Source organism: Pagrus pagrus (genome assembly GCF_965226575.1).
Source record: "Pagrus pagrus genome assembly, chromosome: 14".
Taxonomy (NCBI): domain Eukaryota; kingdom Metazoa; phylum Chordata; class Actinopteri; order Spariformes; family Sparidae; genus Pagrus; species Pagrus pagrus.
This window is the reverse complement of record NC_140198.1, coordinates 17,071,311-17,090,912: the sequence shown is the minus strand read 5'-3', so window position 1 is coordinate 17,090,912 and position 19,602 is coordinate 17,071,311. Positions and strand designations below refer to the sequence as shown.

General features: G+C 42.6%; 2 protein-coding genes across 2 annotated transcripts; one reads left to right on the top strand and one right to left on the bottom strand.

Annotated features, from left to right (window-relative positions):
• Positions 1-1,338: 1,338 nt before the first annotated feature.
• On the top strand, positions 1,339-9,697 carry gltpd2b (glycolipid transfer protein domain containing 2b). Its single transcript, XM_084373797.1, has 4 exons — positions 1,339-1,924; positions 4,143-4,201; positions 4,383-4,561; positions 5,239-9,697. The coding sequence occupies exons 1-4, from the start codon at positions 1,855-1,857 to the stop codon at positions 5,834-5,836; spliced, it is 906 nt and encodes a 301-aa protein (XP_084229923.1). The 5' UTR covers positions 1,339-1,854; the 3' UTR covers positions 5,837-9,697.
• Positions 8,474-19,376, bottom strand: atp1b2b (ATPase Na+/K+ transporting subunit beta 2b). Its single transcript, XM_084373798.1, has 8 exons — positions 19,148-19,376; positions 18,908-19,028; positions 14,336-14,464; positions 14,137-14,244; positions 13,730-13,935; positions 13,452-13,511; positions 12,849-12,944; positions 8,474-12,191 (listed from the first exon to the last, which is right to left on the bottom strand). The coding sequence occupies exons 2-8, from the start codon at positions 18,996-18,998 to the stop codon at positions 12,021-12,023; spliced, it is 861 nt and encodes a 286-aa protein (XP_084229924.1). The 5' UTR covers positions 18,999-19,028; positions 19,148-19,376; the 3' UTR covers positions 8,474-12,020.
• Between the last annotated feature and the right edge of the window lie 226 nt (positions 19,377-19,602).

Here is a 19,602-nt window from a genome sequence, read left to right as displayed (position 1 = left end):
TGTGCTCTCTGAAGGCCCTCATTTGCCTCTGCACCATTGCCATTATATGAAATTTCTAGCTGTGCAGAAATCTGTTCTACTTAAATTTGAGCTTTAGACTTTCAGACAATTTTAAGAGGCGACCAAACTGGATTACAGAAGTGTAATCCTGGTACTGGGGTTTTTAATCTCCAGATGGAAATTCCTGTGTGGCGGCATCTGACAGTGACAAAATACCTCTTTCCTGCTCTGCTGAACTCACATACATAAACATGCTCAGGCAGTGTGAATTGATGCCATGTGTTTTAGTGTGCGAGTACAGAGTATTTGTGCACCATGGCAAGAATCAACTGCAACTATATCTATTTTAAAAAGAGATTGTGTTATTTCATTAGAACATTAAGTGATGAACTACCAGCTGTGTGGAGTCAATCACTTCGAGTCGTCTGAAAGGGTCACATGTTTTCAGAGGTATTTAGTCTCCCCTTTGACAGCCTGTTTCAGACGGGATCATCCATTGGTCGCACAGACTAAAGGCCTCATGACCGGGCCCCTCCCAGTCCCTGCTTTCACTATTTTCCCGCTCGTTCACTGCAAAATACCATTGTTAAGTCCCTATCCGTGAGCACACATGTGGATCGGCTTGAGTGTTGAGTTCAATGTCTGTTCAGCTCCCCCCCACAGCAGCATCAGCAAAGCCAGTGATAGTGACTAATCACTGTGTTTTCCCTGATAATGATAATCACATGAACTGCATCACTCCTGTTGCTTTACTCTCAGACTTTAGACTTTAGATAATCCAATGAAGTCATGGGATAATCAGCATTTAGAAATACAAATTGTTATTAGTTAGAGAATATCAATACATTTTTAAAAGAAAATGATGACAAGAGAGAGGAAATTATATTTTTAATACAAAATAGATTCATTATTTTGTAGAGCTGTAGATGTCTTTGTCATATCTAGAATTAGATTACCACGAATAGGCATTTTGTACCTTTGCAGTCTCAGCGAGGATAAGCTTTGTTAGACTGTTATTCATTGACAAACATGGATTTGGTATCTCTGTTCAGCCACCAAAATGAGATTGTGCTATCTCTCAAATTAATCAATACAGAGATGTATTCTAGTTTGTAATGACTTTAACAAAGTAGTACATATAAATGCTGCGGATGAAAATGTTTTCAGAGCAACATGCTTTCAGAGATGTGTGTGTGCAGCACTGCTGTCGTGGTTGCGGTGGTGCTTTCTAATGGTGTGTGTGAATGAGAGGGGGGGAGGAGGAGGGTGGGTGGTGGTAGTGGGAGGAGAGGAAAGGAGAGGAGAGGGAGCATGTGTTTACTCGAAGCTGACCAGGAATATAGCGCAAATCTAGAAGATGAATCTGGAGGAAGGAGGTTACTGGCGGACAAGCTGCATTGGCTCTGCTTTATCAGCCAGTTGCTGCACCCGGCTGATCTCTGGACCCTCAGATTGAGCAACACAACAGGAATCAGGCAGCTCCCAAATCAGTCAGAAACAAAGGAGGGATAGAGGAGAGACGTGAAGCAAGGAAAGTCCAAAGAAGACACAACAGGCTGAGTAGTAGTGGTAGTAGTGTGACAGGGGGAGAGCAGCAGCTGTAACAGAGAGTTAAACATTGATAGAGGCTCTGCTGGGTGTAATGGTTTACAGAACTTTTCATTTAGGGTTTTTGGGGCGATTATGAGAGATTTAAGAGGACAAGGAGGGGTCAGAGGCAGGGGTTTGGTGGTGAGTGATTGTGGTGGCAGCTGGTACAAGGGGACAAGGACTCATGTGAGACACAGGAATTAAAATATAAGGACAAAGAGAAGGAAAGGCGAGGGACCGGCAGACCCAACGCTGGACATCAGAATGGGTGTGAAGAGCAAAGCTGCTGCTGCTATCGTAGTCCTGCTGCTGTTCCTCGGCTCCCTGTGGCTGCGTGAGTATTTCTGTGTGTGTGTGTGTGTGTGTGTGTGTGTGTGTGTGTGTGTGGTTTCTATGTTGTCCTAACAATCTATACAATCCCTCCCTTGTTTGAAATGCATGTGCTCCAGATCAGGAATGTGTCACATGGTGAGGTGGCTGAGGAAGCAAGCATGTTGGTCAGATCACTTTCTGCCCATAAAGGATTTTAACAGCATGACAGAAACATGTGTGTGTGATCTGACTTGTGTGACTGAATGTGAGAAACCAAAATGACTCGTATTTTTTTCATCTAAGCTATTTTCAGTCAAATCGGATAAACTATAACCTAACAGAGGTTTTTGTCTCACACGGTTTTGTTGTTTTAGACAAAGGAATCTTTGTCTGTTTGAATAAGCCTCCCAAAAATATTTAACTCTATCTTCGCTTGCCTTAAAAATATAATTCAACGATGTAAAATACAGCACGTGAGAAAAAGTAAAGAAGTTGTTTAGTATGTAACTTCAATGGTTTAGTCCCATTTCAATCCATAACTCAACAAAACATTTTTTTATGAGGGGGAAAAATGCGCTGGTAAGCAGTGTAACAATTTTCAGCTGTGACCATGTGATCTTTTCCTCAAGCTTGGATTAAATTCAAAGATTTGAGATGTGAGTCAGAGAGCAAACTGAGCAGAAACGCTCTCACATGGAAACATGAACAGCCAGCTCTGCCTCCTCATGCAGAAAGAACTCAGTTAAGAGACTTAAATTTAGTTTTGTCGTGGCAAGACTTCACATCCGTCTTGGCATTTTTGGCAACGTCCACATTGGGTCACTGTCAAGTCAAAATTCATTTCTGACAGCTGTTAGACGAGCTTTCTGTTTGACGTGAACCGAGGGAGTCTGGTAGCTCAGTGACAGGAAGCTCAGTGGCTCAGGAAAGTCTTCTAGGATCATTCGGGGTCTTTCTGGGACTCATCTGTGACTCACTGCTGCAGTCACTGGCAGTATCTGTTGCTTTTGGTTGCAAGGTGCTAGGGACCACCTTGTGTGGTCTAGAGACCTGCAGGGGCCTCTGAGGGAATGTCAGGAGGACCAAAATAAAACAAAGAAATAGTTTGACTTCAGTAAGATGGATTCTCTCAGACATATAACAGACATTCATTAAACAAAGCATTCTGGGAAATTTACAAGTGAAAGTTATCGTGCTGAATAGTATAATAATGGGCGGCATGTAATTCGTCAGGGCACAAATGCATCCACATGTGTGCACATGATGTGTGCTGAGGAAGTTAGTGTATTGAAATCACAGGGTTTGCTTTGTCACAGGCCGGATTGAGTTCATAAAGGATTAACGCTCACCATCACAGTCTGCTGTCAGAGGAATGTGACTTTCTGCCTTAATAATACATGTCTTTGTGTTATATGCTGCACAGAATGATCTTTAAACTGACTGGAAATAATCAAGAATGTGGGACAAATAGAGTCAGACTTTCATAATCAGTTTCTCATGATGACAGGATAACAGTCCTGACAAGCACATGACAGAGGTGCTTGTTAATGAGCCATTATAACATAAAGTATACTCTCATCTGATTAAAACAGCTGTAATTCTTATCTTCATAATAGCAATGTATCAAATTAGTCAAAACTACCAAACTAAATAAGTGTGTCAAGTTAGCACACGTTAGCAACCAGTTAGTGAACAGTTAGCAAACAAAGATAGCGAACAAATATAGTGTGAAGTTAGCAAATGTTAGCGACAAGTTAGTGATCAAAGATAGCGAACAAAAAACGTGTGTCAAGTTAGCAATGTTGGCAACAAGTTAGTGAGCGGTTAGCAAGATAGTGAACAATGATAGTGTGAAGTTAGTAAATGTTAGCGACAAGTTAGCGGTCAAATATAGCGAACAGAGAGTGTCAAGTTAGCAAATGTTAGCGACAAGCTAGTGAGCAGTTAGCAAACAAAGATAGTGAACAAAGATAGTGTCAAGTTAGCAAACGTTATCGAATTTGGCATACAAAGGTTGTGCTCACAACTTCTTCCAGCTGCACTCAAAGGGCAAAAAACAGCTACTGCAGGTCTAATGTGCTTGTTAGTCCCATCAACCCTTAATTCTTTGTAATTAATATGGAGATGAAAACCTATAGATATACCTAACAGATATTGTATTTCTCTGTGTTAATGCAGAATTTCCTTGTGTTTGAACCAAACATTGTTTTTTTGTTTCTCTCTACAATGTGTCGCTGCAGAGGGAGGTTTGGATTACCACTGGGATTCTTGTTTAAAAGGTTATAATCAGGAGAATAAGGTAAGAGCACTTGCAAATTACAAAACTGGTCATGACATGCTACATCTCCTCTGTATAGGGCCGAGTCTGTGAAGCAGATGGCCGACTTGAATGTGGCGAATCACTTCCGCGTTCTCTCTTTCTTTGTCCCCCTGTCAATGGCCCCCCCAAACTCACGCACCTCCCATCCCCCTTCTGTCAGCTACCCCAGCTGTACAACAGCAGTGGGGTCGACGGGGCTGAGGGTCCACAGGTCCTGGAGGGGTGCCCTGGTCAGACCTTCCAGGTGTCGCTGCTGCTTTCCCACCTGCTGGCTGCTCCAGCCGACACCTCCGACGTGCTGCTGCAGCCGTATCTGTCCAGCTGGGATGAGCTTGTGAAGTAAGATCATCAGCTAAAGTAAAGGTTCAGTGAGAGAGTTAAATTAAAGGATAGGTTCACCCAAAAAATTTAATTCTGTCATTGTCACTCGCCATCAAGACGATGGAAAGTTGGGTGAAGTTTCGTAGTCCATAAAATATTTCTGGAGTTTCAGAGCGAAACAGCGGCACAGCATTCTGCTAAACAACTCAAGTATATGAGGACTTGTTTTAAAATGTTAAAAAAACAACTTGAAATGGCTCCATACAGCGTAAGTAAAGTCTTTGGAAGCACCGATATCCCAAACTGATGTGAAAAGACTTCATTTATAGCAGCTACAGCGAAGGTTTCGGTTTAAAAACTTCGCTGCAGCTGCTTAGCTAAAAGCGTTCGCACCGTCTGAAGTGGATGCACAAGTATGAAGGTGTAATTAACGTCTTTTCAAATCAATTTGGGATTTTAGGGCTTCTGGAGGCTGGGATTACGAGCTGTATGGAGCCATTTATGTGTTTTCTTTTTCATTTGAGTTGTTCAGGGGAATGCTACAATGCTATTTTGCTGTGATGCTAAATGTTTTGTGGACTACAAAGTTCAATGGCTTTAATTCACAGCCACTAAAAAGAAGGAAGTCAGTTATGGTTTATGACATAATCTGGACTCTGTAATGTGATTCATCCTGTTTTATGTTACTCCTCCAGGTTTATGGAAGCTCTTGGCCCGATGGTGGGACTGATATCTAGCGAGATAGAATCCAAGACCTCTATAATCCGACAACTGGCCCTGCTGTCTGAGAAGAACCCTGAAGCAGAGCTCAGCCCAGATGAAAACTCGATAAACACCGAGAATGATCCTGAGGCCTCTCAACACCTCGGTCCCTACCACTCTCTACGCTCCATGATCTGGATGGAGATGAACAAAGGACTGGTGGACTTCCACCATCAGACAGACTCTGGATGCCGGACTATTCTGCGTCTGCACCGTGCTCTGCTTTGGCTGAAGCTCTTCCTGCAGAAGCTGGCTGAGACGCCGGTGGCCGGCCGGCTCCGGAGCCCCTCAGAGCTGTGTCGCGAGTCCTACCAGAACACCCTGGCGAACCACCACACCTGGCTTGTCCGCAGGGCCGCCGAGCTGGCCTTCATCGCTTTGCCGGAGCGGGGTTACTTCTACAGGCTGGTGTGCGTGCAGAGCCAGGAGGAGCTGAGCATAGTGCTGAACAAAGTAGTTCAGGCTATTGAAGAGGTTTATGACAGGACGCAGAAAACTCTGGAGGAAAATGGCATGCTGGACCTGCCATAGAAAAGGAGACTATCAGACTGGACATACAGCCTCTACTGTCTTAACATGTTTTGCACTGTCCTCGTGATGTCCTCGACAACACACAGAAACTTCTAGCTACAAACAAGGTTTAAACTCAAAGAAACATGAATGGACTAGAATTCCCCTGTGCCATCTCCTCCCAACCAAAGTGCTTTGTCAATCAACTAACACTGAAAGCCAATCCGTAGACATTCCTCCTTAAATTTCATGAGATCATGTCTCACCTTAGAGGCATTTATAAGGCAGCTGATGATGCATTTAGGCTGGCCTGACACAGACTGTGAATTATTTAAGCAGGTTGACACAATAACATGAACGCCACACATCTAAAGCGACCCATTGCTAACGGTAAACACAGCATTAGTGAAGCTCATAATGTTCGTTGTAATGGATTGCATCAGATAACACAATTCGTGTTTTTGTGCCAAACCCCACCCACATTTTATTGTCTTTTTTTTTTTACATTCTGTTCAAAATGTCTGCTTTTTTAATTGTAGTTAGTGCTCGGTGATTCAGTACGCTACCTCAACACTGATGCCTTGTAACCCTGAAATCTGGGACCAATCTATCCTGCCTATAAAGACTGACTGTTTCACAGAAAAATCAATATGTGCTGAACAAAGGGCAATATGGTGCTCCTCAGTAACTGTGGTGAGAGAGTGTCCGGAGTATTAATTTCTCAGTTTTACACTGTGCGCTTTTGTACCATGTTCAGAATGATTAAATATCTGTAAAAGAAAGAAAGCCGAGAGAATCTAGCTGCATATTTTCTGATGTTGTCCCGTCCAGTAATGTGAGAACTCTGACATTTAAATGCCACTGTTGTGTAATGTTATCCACCATCCAGCAGAGCTTCCAGTGCCAGAGGTCCACTTTCCTAATATCATAATATGCTCTGTGACGGTCTTACCTGGACACATTTTGTGCAAGCAAACAGGTTTTTCAACCTAAATGCAAAGGTTTCCCCCCTCAAAACATGAAATGTCATTGCTTAAATATTTCGTAAAAGTCATGATCTGAAGAATATCAAACTGTAGATTATTCAGGATGATGATACACAGGACGTCTGTGTGTAACAGCGAGAATAGCATGTTCAAGTATCAGACGCCGGCGCTACTCTTGATCAGACTATTTTAAACCCGCAAATACCTCTAATGCTACGTAATCCTGGCTTTCTCTCTTTTCCTGCACTGCTCTGTCTCTATCTGAGGAGGAGACGGTGGAGAAAGGAGAGAGGAGATAAGGACAGAGCCTGAAGCCACGGAGAGAACAGGAGACAGGAGAGCTGGCTGAAGGTCAGTCGGAGGAAGTACACTTCGCCTGTAATCTCGTCAAGCAGTTGGCAGCAGACTGTATTAAAGCATCTCCTGCAGGGAAAGAACTAAAACGACATCCTGATATTTCTGAACCTGGACCGATCAATATTTATGATTATGCTCGACTGTTCTGTTGTACATGACGCCGCCGAGTCTTCAATCTGAGACCTTTGACCTGTGATTTGTTAAAGAGGATGACGTGTCGCTGCTGGTATTTGCACTACTTCCTCTTCATACTCTTGAGATTCTCTCTAGTTCATCTCTCACTTAGTGACTATCACGTCACACAGCACGATGGATCTCATCTCTTTTTGTGCTGCTTCTCCTTCCACTTGTTCCCATGTTCCTGGTACGAGTGCACAGGTTAACGCTGACGTCCACTGTAGGCTGTGGGGATTACAGAGAATGAGATTACATATATCCACCTAATGCTGCTTTTCACAATGGTTGCCCTGTGCCTTTCTGTCCACCACAAAGGTCAAACTACATTTAACTACATTCATAGTCAGCCATAATAACAGGAACTACTGTACGTTGGCGTTATGGCCATGAATATAAATCCCCTCTCTCATCCAATGATGGCACCAAACAAACAAACATAATGCTCCTCGACTTTGTGACTTTAAGCAGTTTAATGCATATTTTCCGTCTAATATTTAATACAAAGGTTTGCTATCATGTTGAGTCAGTACTGATAAATAAATAAAAAATGTGTGATTTATAACAATTTGAAATACATTGCTTTCATGTGTAATACTCGACGCACATTATGTTTGTGTAGAAGTTTCCTTTAACTTCATAACTAACAGCCTAACTGAATGAACACAGAAGCTTTATTTATAAGTCTGCATTTAAGGTACCACAAGTAAGAATTTTAGTTTAAAAAGAAATTACTAAAATGATCAACAGAAAGTAAATGAGAATAAAAGACGTCTATGTATTGTGTTGCAGAAATATCTACTTAAGTTAGCATGCTAACCAGCTAGCCCTGGTCTATCCAGTGTCATAATATTACTCGGAGCTCCCAGTCCGGACTGCTAACTGTAGCTGCCGTTAGCTAGTTGGCTCAGTTAGCTACGGTATTATGCTGCCTTGTATGAATTCAGAGGGTGGCCAATTCTTACTTATTGCACCTTTAATTTAACCAGACAAAGTTATTCAATTTATTCAAATCGACAGTAAAACTTGTGACACTTTTCATTCAACTCGTGATTAAATTAGATGGATGTGACTAAAATACACTGTTTTGAGGCAAATTATGTTTTAAGTGGGGGAGGTAAAAACAAAGTGTGAGTCTGAGTTCCCTTAAATGACATTTATTTATTTCTCTATCTTGGTTTGCAGTAAACATGAGCAAAAATATACATACAGTAAGAGCATAAAATAAAGATCCAGAACAGAATTATCATCCATTGGGGCGAGAGTTATCCCAACAAATTTCATGAATTTCATTCTTCAGCTATCCTTGCACCACGGTCTTAGGCAATAGTACGATTTAAGACGAGGGGGTTAGGTGGGGGTAAAATATCCCTTATTTAAAACATGAATATTTGACTCTCTCTAACGTTTGCTTTGGGAACTGTTGTAGTATTATTCTGAAAAGTTTCTGAAGGTTCTGCAGTTGAAGGCTCTCTGAAAGCGCCTCTCGTTCTTTTGATTTCCTTCAATGGCTTAATTCTGATACAGCAGACCTGGACCTTCAGAGAACGTTCACTGCAAGCTTAATTTTGGAAAGCAAAAAGGACTCAAACGATGACAAAAAAATGTTTTGACATAAAAAAACCCAAAAAACTTCTCCAATCAAGCTGTTAACATTTTGCCATTCATTGAATTAAAGTGATAAAAACCTCTCAGATATCTCCCTGATACAATCCAAGCTTATACATTCTTTCCTCTTTACAACAAAATAGCGATAAAAATACTCTTTTATAAACAAAAAACACTACTTTTTATACTCTTGCATCATGATAATGCACACTGGCATAACTGCCTGAATGCAATATCTGCACTTTCCTTTCTTCTTCTTCATCCTCGATGATACACGTTGCACTGATTTCATTACAGCCTTTCCAGTAAATACATCATACAGCCACAGAAGAAATAAATATATTGCTTTTTGAGGACATCTCCAAATTATCAGAGAAAGGGGGAAAAAAAACAACAACAGATAAATGGAGATAATAGGAAAAAACATTCTGTGACACTGGGGGAACGACACTGTCTGTCCACCAGGAGGCACTGTCATGTTGTAGTGAAACATGTTCCTGTTGTGCGTATTATTCTTACATAAGAGCAGGCCTTTTAATAACACAGGGTGTTTCGCATGAGATCCTTACTCTGCTGAGGATGTTTCAGTGCAGCACAGACAAATAAAACTGTCATGAAGATCTTTGGTTGAAGAACTACTCTTCACATGCACATGAGTAAAACAAGAATGTCCAATTGAGCGATGAAGCAACACATTTTTATTTAGCCGTGTTGCCATTTAGAAGGGCTTCGATTGATTTAATGACGAATAGGGAAAGCATAGGATCGAATGCAATGGAGGGGGATAAAAAGAGAAATGAACGAAGCTTGCTTTATCCATTTTGAGCACGCTGACAGTGAATCAGGCGTTTGACACAAGGAGGAGGAGCGACAAAGTCGGGTAAAGAAGTTCAGCGTGCCTGCTCTGGATTAGCCAACCAGATTAAGAGATTACAGCGAAATTAAGTAACTGTTGCAGGAATGGCCAGAGGAGAAATGCATGTGAACTGTCAGTGGACTGTCTCAAAAAGCAAAAAATAAAGAGGCTTGGATGCCTGTTGGAGCACATCCTTCATAATGAATAACCCCTCTGATAGAGATCAGATAATCACATTAAATCCAATTGTCTTTCCCTCTTTCTGGATCAGATATCCTATTAAGACCAGTGTGAGATATTTGCGAGCATACTCTGAGAGAAATTACGTGGTGGAAACGAGCCAGGTCTTAATGTGAATGAACAGATGCTCGTGTTCCACATTCGCTGCGATGACATGGCACGATCGCAGTCGCAATTGGTACAAGTTTGTAGCCGTGCCAAAAAAACGTGCCTGAGTTTAAAAAAAGTGTGACTCTGCCTACGACTGCAAGTGTTTTGTACAATTATGTGAAGTAAAACAGCTCCAGCACCAAGTTCAGACCTAATGTGTGATCGTTTTAAAGAGGTGTGTTAGTAAAACTGGTTGTCTAGATATCGCGGTGACTTTACCTTCAGACTGATTCAGTGGAGAACACTACAACAATAATAAGAAAGGTTTTTTTTTTTCTAGGTGGAAGCAAATCTCCAGTTTTGTTCATTTCCTACAGGCCTACAAAACAAAACCCTAACAACTCACATTCTCAAAACTCTATTAACCTTTGAAAGAATATGTGAAAGATACATTTCGATACCGTGGATGAATATTAAAGAGGACGATAATAGATTTGAATGAAACAAAGGGAAAAAAAACTAGTGTTCTACATCCTTTTCTCCCAAAAATGTACAGTATTCACCAAAAAAAAGGGAAAAAAGCACACTTCCAGTGCAAATCAATACAAAATATGACAATGGCATCTATTTCTGATACATGAAATAGATGCAATACACGCAAAAAAAAACAAACCCACCTCTAAATATTTAAGTTTAAATTACTTACAAATTGAGACACAAGAAAATGGCTGTTTTGGAACAAGGTGACGGACACAGTGATGGAGAGTGTAACTGCACAGCACGAGGATCACTTCTGCTGTTTTCATTTGATATTCACATGGTTGTTTGGGAGCCTGGAGGCTATAAAGTCACTAACTGACAAAAAAATAATCATGTTTCATTTAATTTGACATCCCAAATATGAAACCCATCTGTTTGACAAGCTGTTCTGAGGTCAAACAACCAGCGTGAATATCAAATTATCCTAAATAATAATCATTTAATAAAGTCTTCAGATGTGAAGACTGGACTCAAGCATTCATAAAGTACGCCACTTAATGAATATTGCACTTTGCATGCAATTTCCCGACCTACAGTATGAAATGGGATCTGTGAATGGAATACACACACACACACACACACACACACACAAACACACACGAACACACACACTCTTAAAGGTTTTGACCTCTACCGTCACTTTGGAGATTGATTGTTGTTATCGACACACACACACTTGCTGTGCGTGAGGTGTAGTAGATTACAGTGTGGTCCCTCCTGGTGGTCAGTGGTTTAACATAACCTTATTTCACACTCAGCAGAGAGGTGGGACATGAGGGGCCTCCTGCCCTCAGAGCACACTAAAGACAATACACATGCAAAATGGCTTCATCTCTGCATCCATCCGTCAAGATATACGCGAGTCTGTTGGATTATTCTTTTAAGTGCAACAAAATAGACGTACTGATATAAGGTTATGATACCATATAAATACTGTAGATATACACATCTTGTATTGTAACTTGTGTATATTCATATATAGAGGGATACTCTATAAGGAGGCAGCAGGAGGGGAGCAGCAATAACGTGGTAATGTTGCTGATCCTTGCAATCTCTGAAAACACATGTTCACATCCTTTGACATCCCCTAGTTTGTCATCATGCAGTATAAATAGACGTCACCTCAAACTAATTTACAGAAAAGAATTTGTCCCAAAGCTCACAGACAGAAATAATGACAGGATTACCACCCTTTTGTTCTCGCCTCGTCTCGTCACACGGCTAGACTAACGTTTTCCCCAAAAATCCGGGGGTTGTAAACAAATCGTACAAAGGGTGTGAATACTGAGATTTGTTTCTGTGTATGTGCAATGTTGCGGAGAATGGAGTTTTCAGGAGAGGGAAGAGGGTCAACCTAGTTGGGGTTAGTGTTGATCCTCAGCTTGAAAGACACTCGTCCGGCAAACTTGTCCCTCTCGCTTCCGATGGGAATGTTGTTGGCGTTGATCTTGCACTCGATGTTGACATCCTGATTGGTAGTTATGTTAAGGAACTTGACAGCAACCAAAGGCTGAGAGTAGTTCACCTGCGAGAACAGACCCAGGGACATTTTCAAACACAGGAGCCAATGCGTTCTGCCTAATGCATATTTAATAAACTGCAGATGCATTACACAAACTGCTCAGTTATTAACAGCCATGTTTACCAAATTAGCTCTTATATATTTGGATTTAAAGGAAACCTATTATGCTTTTTCGTCTTTTTTCCTTTCTTTCAGTGTTTTATATAGATTCTTGTGCACGTAAAAGATCTTGAAAATTAAAAAGTCTACTGAAGCTCCTCTCTCCCACAGAAAACACTGCACCTGAAACACCTCGTCAGTAGTCCCGCCTCTAATTCCGTGACTTTGTGACATCACACTACATCAACATGTCACACACTTGTATAATTTATGCTAAGCTGCTAGTTCGGCACCTAAGAACAAATTTAGGGAAACTGCTCTATTGTTGTTAGCAGTGCTGGCTCAGGTGTGTGTGTGCTGACCAATCAGACTAGACTGGGTATTCGGGAGGCGGGCCTTAAAGAGACAGGAGTGTTTCAGACGGAGGGGGAATACAGCGCTGCAGTAAACTGATGTGTTTTTTGAGCATCACAGCATATAAACCTATTCTAGAAGTAACCCAAAATTAAATTATGAACCTGAAAATGAGCATAACATGTCTCCTTTAAGACACAGTCTTACCTGAGCTTTCTTGCCATAGTAAGGGTAGTACATGAGGTTGAAAGTGCCATTTGGAGGGAAGAACATCAATTCTCCAATTTTGTCAGTATCTTCTCTCTGAGGGGGTGAGACAGCTTCGTCAGAGATCACTTCATATATGTAGAAGAGGATTAATCTCTTTTCTCTAAATCTCATGCCTACACTCTACCTCAGCAGCCTAAGCAAAAGACCTCATCTTGCACACACACATATATATAGACACAACTACAATTTACACTACGGCTTTGCATGTTTAAACATAATCTAAAGCCTAAAAACACCGACTCTGACTCGTTCTTACCCATTCATCTTTGCCAACTCTGTATCTCTGAGAGTGGACACATTAATGGAACACAATGGGGGGAAAAAAAGGAGACGAGCAACAAAGACAAGTGGTGTAAATGACATGCGGCATGCGATACAGATATGAGAAGTTGAAAGAATATAAGCACAGACATGAAATGGGAATGGAGGTGAGTGGTAGGTGGCATGTTGCAGATGAGAGTGAGGGACAATAGCTATGAATGGGCTGAAATACAAATTGTTGTGTTAAGCCTTTCATTGTGAAAGACAAAAGTGGATTACCTTTGCACCACAGGTGACAAACGGAGCTTGTCCATTCGTTCCTGGCAGCATCCCAATCACCTGGGGAGATAGAAATTCACTCTTACTTCAGCCACGCTTATGCAAGAGGGATTGGAAATCATGTTTAAAATGGCAGGAAATCAATGATAACTGATATAATCTTGATACTTTATTTCCTCGACTGGGATAATATTTTCCTCATTCCCAACCAGTTTCATTTTCTCAGTCACTCCATGTCTCCTAGCAACAGCATCCCTTTCCCTTTCCCTCTTTCATACCCGATTCAGCTTGATGATGATGCACGGCTTGCCCTCCTGGTATCCATAGTAACGGTCATTGATGCCAGAGCAATCCTCCAGAAAGGTGCGGTTGAACTGACAGGAGCGCTTTGGGTTGTTCTTGACGTCGCCGCTGTCCTCCTGCAGGAAGTGCTGGTCTGGGGTGCACTCGTCATTTTTCTGGGCCTGTACACTATTGTTGTAGGCTGCAGGGGGAGAGGGTGAGCCCGGGTTGGGGTTTAGTTTGTATCTAAGGGCTTATGACTCAACTGAAACCCCAGGCAATTTGCTAACCGCTGACTTAAAGGAATTATCTCTTATTAGGTAAAAAAAAAAACAATTCAGTCTGGATGGTTGGATAATCCACAGCAGTAAGCTTTTTTTGAGTACGAGAGAGTCAGACTTACGTGCCAGGAACTTGTCCAGGGCCTGAGCGTACATGTCCCAGCTCTCAGTGTTGTGGATGTTGTAGACAATCTCAAAGGTCTCATCTGCTTTGGGCCTAATCACCATGCCTGTGAGTGACAGAGGGACAGCAGAGGTCAAGACACTGAGGCACGGGCCGTGAGCTGTCGTCAAAGCACTTTGTGTCATTAGTTACTGCACCTGGTGTGGAGAGCCGGTCCTGCCAGGTTGGTTTGTGGTCATCCAAGGTCTGCAGCATGACATACATGGTGAGGGTAAACAAGCCGGCCAGGAAGATGTAGAAAACTAAATAGAAGAGAAGAATAAGACCTGCAGACAGAAAGAGAAAGAAGAATTGTATCAACCGTATGCAAACTCAGTGAGAAATTGAGCACTGTCACAAAAGTATTAGATTAAATTATTCAGTTTAAAGGTGCAACGAATGTGAAGAATAACAGTTTTGACGTTATGACGTCTGTGTATTGTGTTGCAAAGCATGTTTAGCATGCTAACCAGAATATACAACATGTTTTTTGAAGTAATATCTGACTACATCAATGTGGCTAGTTGGTAGCTAGTTAGCTAAACAGCCACGCTAACTATTGTAAATGCTAATGGTTTGATTTTTATAAATGTTACTTTGGATGAAATACAATTATGAAACTATGATGTACTCCCTCAAGTATTAACATACTATGGGTTTGCAATCTGTATTTATATCTGTAGCCTAGAAATAATTCAATTAAATTCAGTTCAACTCCATAACTCTGGCTTTTTTAGTAACTAGCATAATTATCTAAGATCAAAATGTCAATGTATTACAACAATTTTTTTTGGAGAAAGAAATTGAACCCTTCTTTGTTCTTATTTCCACATCCTAATGCCAAAGACGCACTATAAAGCAACACCCCTTCCCTTATGATGAGATGTGATCAGCATGGATATAAACACGCAACATTTTCGCCCATTTATTTCTTTGCGATGATTGCTGTGTCCTGCGACTTCGTTGCTGAGCTGTGCGTTACAATGGAAAGCTTTCTGATTTATGCATGAAGGCTGCATTAGACTGAAAGCTGCAACTTTAAGTAAGTGCAGCCCATTTCATAATTACCGTAATGCGCAAACACATCCTGAATCATGAATAATCATGCATTTGAATTGATAATGGCTCGGTTTTAATAAAATGCTGCGGCTGTGTTGTGTTGTGTCTGTGTGGTCACTTTCCGACCAAACATTTCCGACCAGGAGGCCAGTTAATCCTCATTAAACTGGGACTGCAACATCTGCCTCTTTTTTCTCACTCACACATGAACGTCCTTTAGATGCTTAAAATACGATAAATTATGTTCTAAAATGGGGTTATTTTTATCACTTCATAGCCAAAACAGGAACTGTATGCTTGCTTTCCCACATTCTCATACTCATGACTCAGACGGGACCGTGGTCAGTCCCCAGGCATGAAAGCGTTTGAATTAGACCAGGATTGAATGGCCCGTCTCTGACCATTTTGAGTATAGAGGGGGGAGGAACGATGACAGAGAGGGATATAGGAGGAGGAAGAACAAGAACCCCCTGGAGACTGGGCCGCAGGGTCAGGAGATTACAGGCCGTCATAGACGAGGACTATTCCTGACAGTGTAACAAGACCATGGTGATAATGTAGCCACATCTACTTATTAGTTTGTTGGGATTATTTCTAATATATTGATATTAATATTCTCCATCGTCTGTTTGCTTGTTCTGTCCAATCAAAAGTCCAAACTCAAAAGACAGAACATTTCTAAAATGTGAATCACAAAAGCAGGAAACATTCGCATTTGAGAAGCTGGAACTTTTGCGCAATTAACAGCAACAAATAACCCTCTATGAGAGAGTATCAGTCAACCCAACTACACAATGATGTGCTGTTTCCTGCTCGGAAATATCAAATAGTTTTGAAGCAGCTGTTTGTTCTCAGCCATTCCCGTCTACATAGAGAGCAGGAAAAACATAAATAGCATTTTCAGTGACACATCCCTCATTTCAAGCATCAACACCTGAGGCCAGCACTGGGTAGCAACTGAGCGCCCTGACCCTGTGCCTCTGCTGGATGGCCCCCAGCGTGGAGCTCCTTCGCCCTGTCAGCGCTGCATCTGCCTCCCCACACGGCCAGGCTTACAGGAATCCATAACAAAATGTCAAGGGGAAGCTGCTCCAGAGGGGGTAATTAGAAAGGGGCATCTCGATGATTTAGAGCTTTTCTGTGTGCGTGCATTATTTTTTCCTCATCCAACTGTTCCTAGAATTATTGTAATCCAAGGTGAATTGAATGAATGGTTGAGTGAGATGGCAGAGAGCATCCCGTCTGTCGCATGGAAAAGACCCAAGCTGAGTCATTAAATATATACAGAGTCAGCTCTCCGGGCCCCGGACCAAGCCGGAGGCACTACAGCAAGGGAGGCATCAGAAATGAGATGCGACAAAACAAAATGTTTAAGTGTTTTTCTCTGTCATCCAGAGGGGGTGTTGCGCTAACCGCAAATATGACACCACCCAGGGGAGACTGGATGATCACACGTGCATGCAGGGTCGAGCGTGCAGGCGGGCAGGGTGGCTTCCCCCCTGGCAAAGAGGGTGTTAGGTTTACAGTCTGCCCTCTCTGGCCGCGCTGATGATGGACAGTGGAGCATCTCTCTTTCGCCCTGGTTTTGTTTGCAGACGGTGGCTGAAAGCGAAGAACAAAAGGCCGGTGCGCGCTGGTCCGGCATCCTGTTCTAGCTCCAGAAATAATGGCAGGAGGTGTCTCTTTTCTTTCAGAATTAATTAGGAGGACATGCGGCTCAATTGCTTTGTAAATTGGTGATCAAACAGACCTCTAGAAAATGAAATGCTCCGGAGGACGAATTAATAGCTGCGAGCTGTTGTTCTTTTAATCCAACCATTTATTATCTTGTATATGGTCTGAACTCTTACAGCGAAACCAGCATCACGGTGTTGTTGAGGCCCTTTGAGGCTCTATTCTGTAAGAGCCCTTTGTTGTTTTTTGGAAGTGGGAGGTGCAGAACACTTAATTAGCCCTATTTTAAATAGAGGTAGTTGTTTGACCGTGTTTGCCTGGTGTCAGCTGGTGGCAATGTAACATCAAAATTGCAGGACTGCTCTACTTTATCAAGGCTATTTCAATATCATTACAGCTCTTTACACAAAGCAGACGTGTTCTGTGTTTCATCCTCAAAGGAGCCTTTGATCTGACGCTCTGAACATACATTATACTGCGTAATTATAAGTGTGAACAACAAATTTGCTTTTTAAAAGAGACTGGACCCCCGACTGGGCTGTTTTCTCAGTGCATGTAGAGATAAGCAGATATAGAAAATGGATGCATGGGCTTTAGGTAGAGCCACACACTCAGACAACTGGAAGCTAATGCATAGAGTGTGTGTGTCATTCGGAGAATGAGAAAGTGCGAAGGTGAAATGCCAAGTTTAGCAGACCTACATGTAGTGACAAACTACAAAAATAGCCTAATTAACAAGCCTTAGAGAGCACAGCTTAAAAAGGCCACCAGACCTTAAAGCACCTGGGACGCACTGAGCTGGATTAAGTCGTACACTGCGGGCGGATTCCAGCAAAGGGAGCTACAGTCAATGATTCCCAGCTCTGCATTAATAGTAATGTCCATTCATGAAGGATAATCACAAGAAAAGCACTGCAAGAAGAATCAATTTCAACATTATTCCACCCAGACACTCTGTTCCCACTGAGAGAGGAGAGGAGAGGAGAAAAGATAAAAAATAATCAGAGTTCCTGAAAGTGATTCTACTTCCTGAATTGATACCTTCCCCAACAGCCAATGAAGTCATTAGATTAGGATTAAAGCCCTCAGTGATTTACACTCACTGGGAGGGGCCGGGTTGGAGGTGATACAAATAGCATTTGGCTCCCGGCTTTACCCAGATTAAAGCGCTCCAATGTCATTAGAACAGAGCCATATGCGCCCTATCATTTCATGAATCTTTGAAATAGTTGCAGGCTGGCTATCTGGCAGAACACAGTTATGGTACGTTACGGAGAGGCTGGGATTGGATCTTCCTTCAAAATCTCCTGGGGGGTGGGGGGGAAATGCCTGAAAATGAATGACATCATGTAGAACCTCATTAAATAAAGCTGCAGGCGGACAAACCTATTTCTGCTTAACTTCAGCAGCCCTTCAGCTCTGCCTGCAAAAAAAAGTCTCCTCTGCAGCAGAATTCATGTTCCAGCTAACTACAGCACCGCACAGTCAGGAGGCTGATGATATGCACTTTGAGTTGGACACTGTCTCAGCACTGCTGCAGTAATCTGCCTAATTCAGATGTAAAATAAGACCATATGCCTCCACCCTTATGTTGAGCGCACTGCGCAAGGAAAGCTGTGCCATAAATTAATAAATAAATAAAGATAGAAGGCAGGAGGAGGATTTTTTTTTTTTCTTCCATTTTCTTTTTTTTTTTTTTTTCTTTCATTTTCTTCCCAGGCCGGCTTCTACTACAGGAGCGCTGCCGCATTCAGGGTCCAGGTAATAGAGATAACATCTCATCTCATCACCTGAACACTGAGGGGAAAGATCTCGATCAACGTACATTCACATTACATATCACACACACACACACACACACACACACACACACACACACACACACTCATCCCTCTCTCGGAGCACCTTTCGTGCAGACTATGACAGAGACCTGTTACGGAGCCCAGGGACCGGGGGTTTGCTGCATTGCTGTAGCTGGACACTACTACAGTACTCACCCCAGCTGCTCGCCGTCCTGCCCAGAAACTCCCTCGTCCTCGGGTTCCATATATATTCCTTCCATTCGCCTTTTTCTCCATCCTTTGCCATTTTGTCATACAAGGTGGGACCCGGACGCCTCTGATAAAGCAAACACGCACCGGAGACTGAAACAATTAGCCAGACAGCAGAGAGAGAGAGAGAGAGAGAGAGAGAGAGGGAGAGAGAGAGGGAGAGAGAGAGAGAGAGAGCTACTGTACCTCCGTGGATATGTGGTGAAGAAGAAGAAGAAGAAGAAGAAGAAGATAGGCAGTTAAACACTCGGATGAATATATAAAGTTTAAAGCACCACTGCAGCCTGTCTGATAGCTGCAGAGCGGACAGTAACAGTAAGAGGCAGCGACCCTACACTCGGCTCGGACCTAGTAAAGTGCCCTCCCCCCAAGCTCTTGTCTGCATGCCGCAGAGTTTTGATGAGTGGTGCAGAAATCTAGTGATACTGCGGTAAAGCACTCCCTCCGCCTCTCTCTGCATGCACCCCCCCTCCCTCCTCCACCACCACATCCTCATCCATCCTCCATCCCCCCCCCTGGCAGAGATGCTCCCTCCTCCTCCTCCTCCTCCCTCTCCTCCAATCGTCTGCGCCGCATCCTCCCTCGCGACGCGTGAGAGACAGCCCTCGTGGCGAATCGCGTGCTGGCTGAGGGCAGCGTTT

What these genes read in the sequence shown, in the direction of transcription:
- gltpd2b (XM_084373797.1), top strand. Translation starts at nt 1,855, where the DNA reads ATGGGTGTGAAGAGCAAAGCTGCTGCTGCTATCGTAGTCCTGCTGCTG. An exon ending in GTTATAATCAGGAGAATAAG is followed by an intron (nt 4,202 to 4,382) that starts GTAAGAGCACTT and finishes CCCTTCTGTCAG; the next exon opens with CTACCCCAGCTGTACAACAG. An exon ending in AGCTGGGATGAGCTTGTGAA is followed by an intron (nt 4,562 to 5,238) that starts GTAAGATCATCA and finishes TTACTCCTCCAG; the next exon opens with GTTTATGGAAGCTCTTGGCC.
- atp1b2b (XM_084373798.1), bottom strand. Translation starts at nt 18,998, where the DNA reads ATGGCAAAGGATGGAGAAAAAGGCGAATGGAAGGAATATATATGGAAC. An exon ending in CAGGACGGCGAGCAGCTGGG is followed by an intron (nt 14,465 to 18,907) that starts GTGAGTACTGTA and finishes TTCTGTCTGCAG; the next exon opens with GTCTTATTCTTCTCTTCTAT. An exon ending in TCATCATCAAGCTGAATCGG is followed by an intron (nt 13,512 to 13,729) that starts GTATGAAAGAGG and finishes CTATCTCCCCAG; the next exon opens with GTGATTGGGATGCTGCCAGG.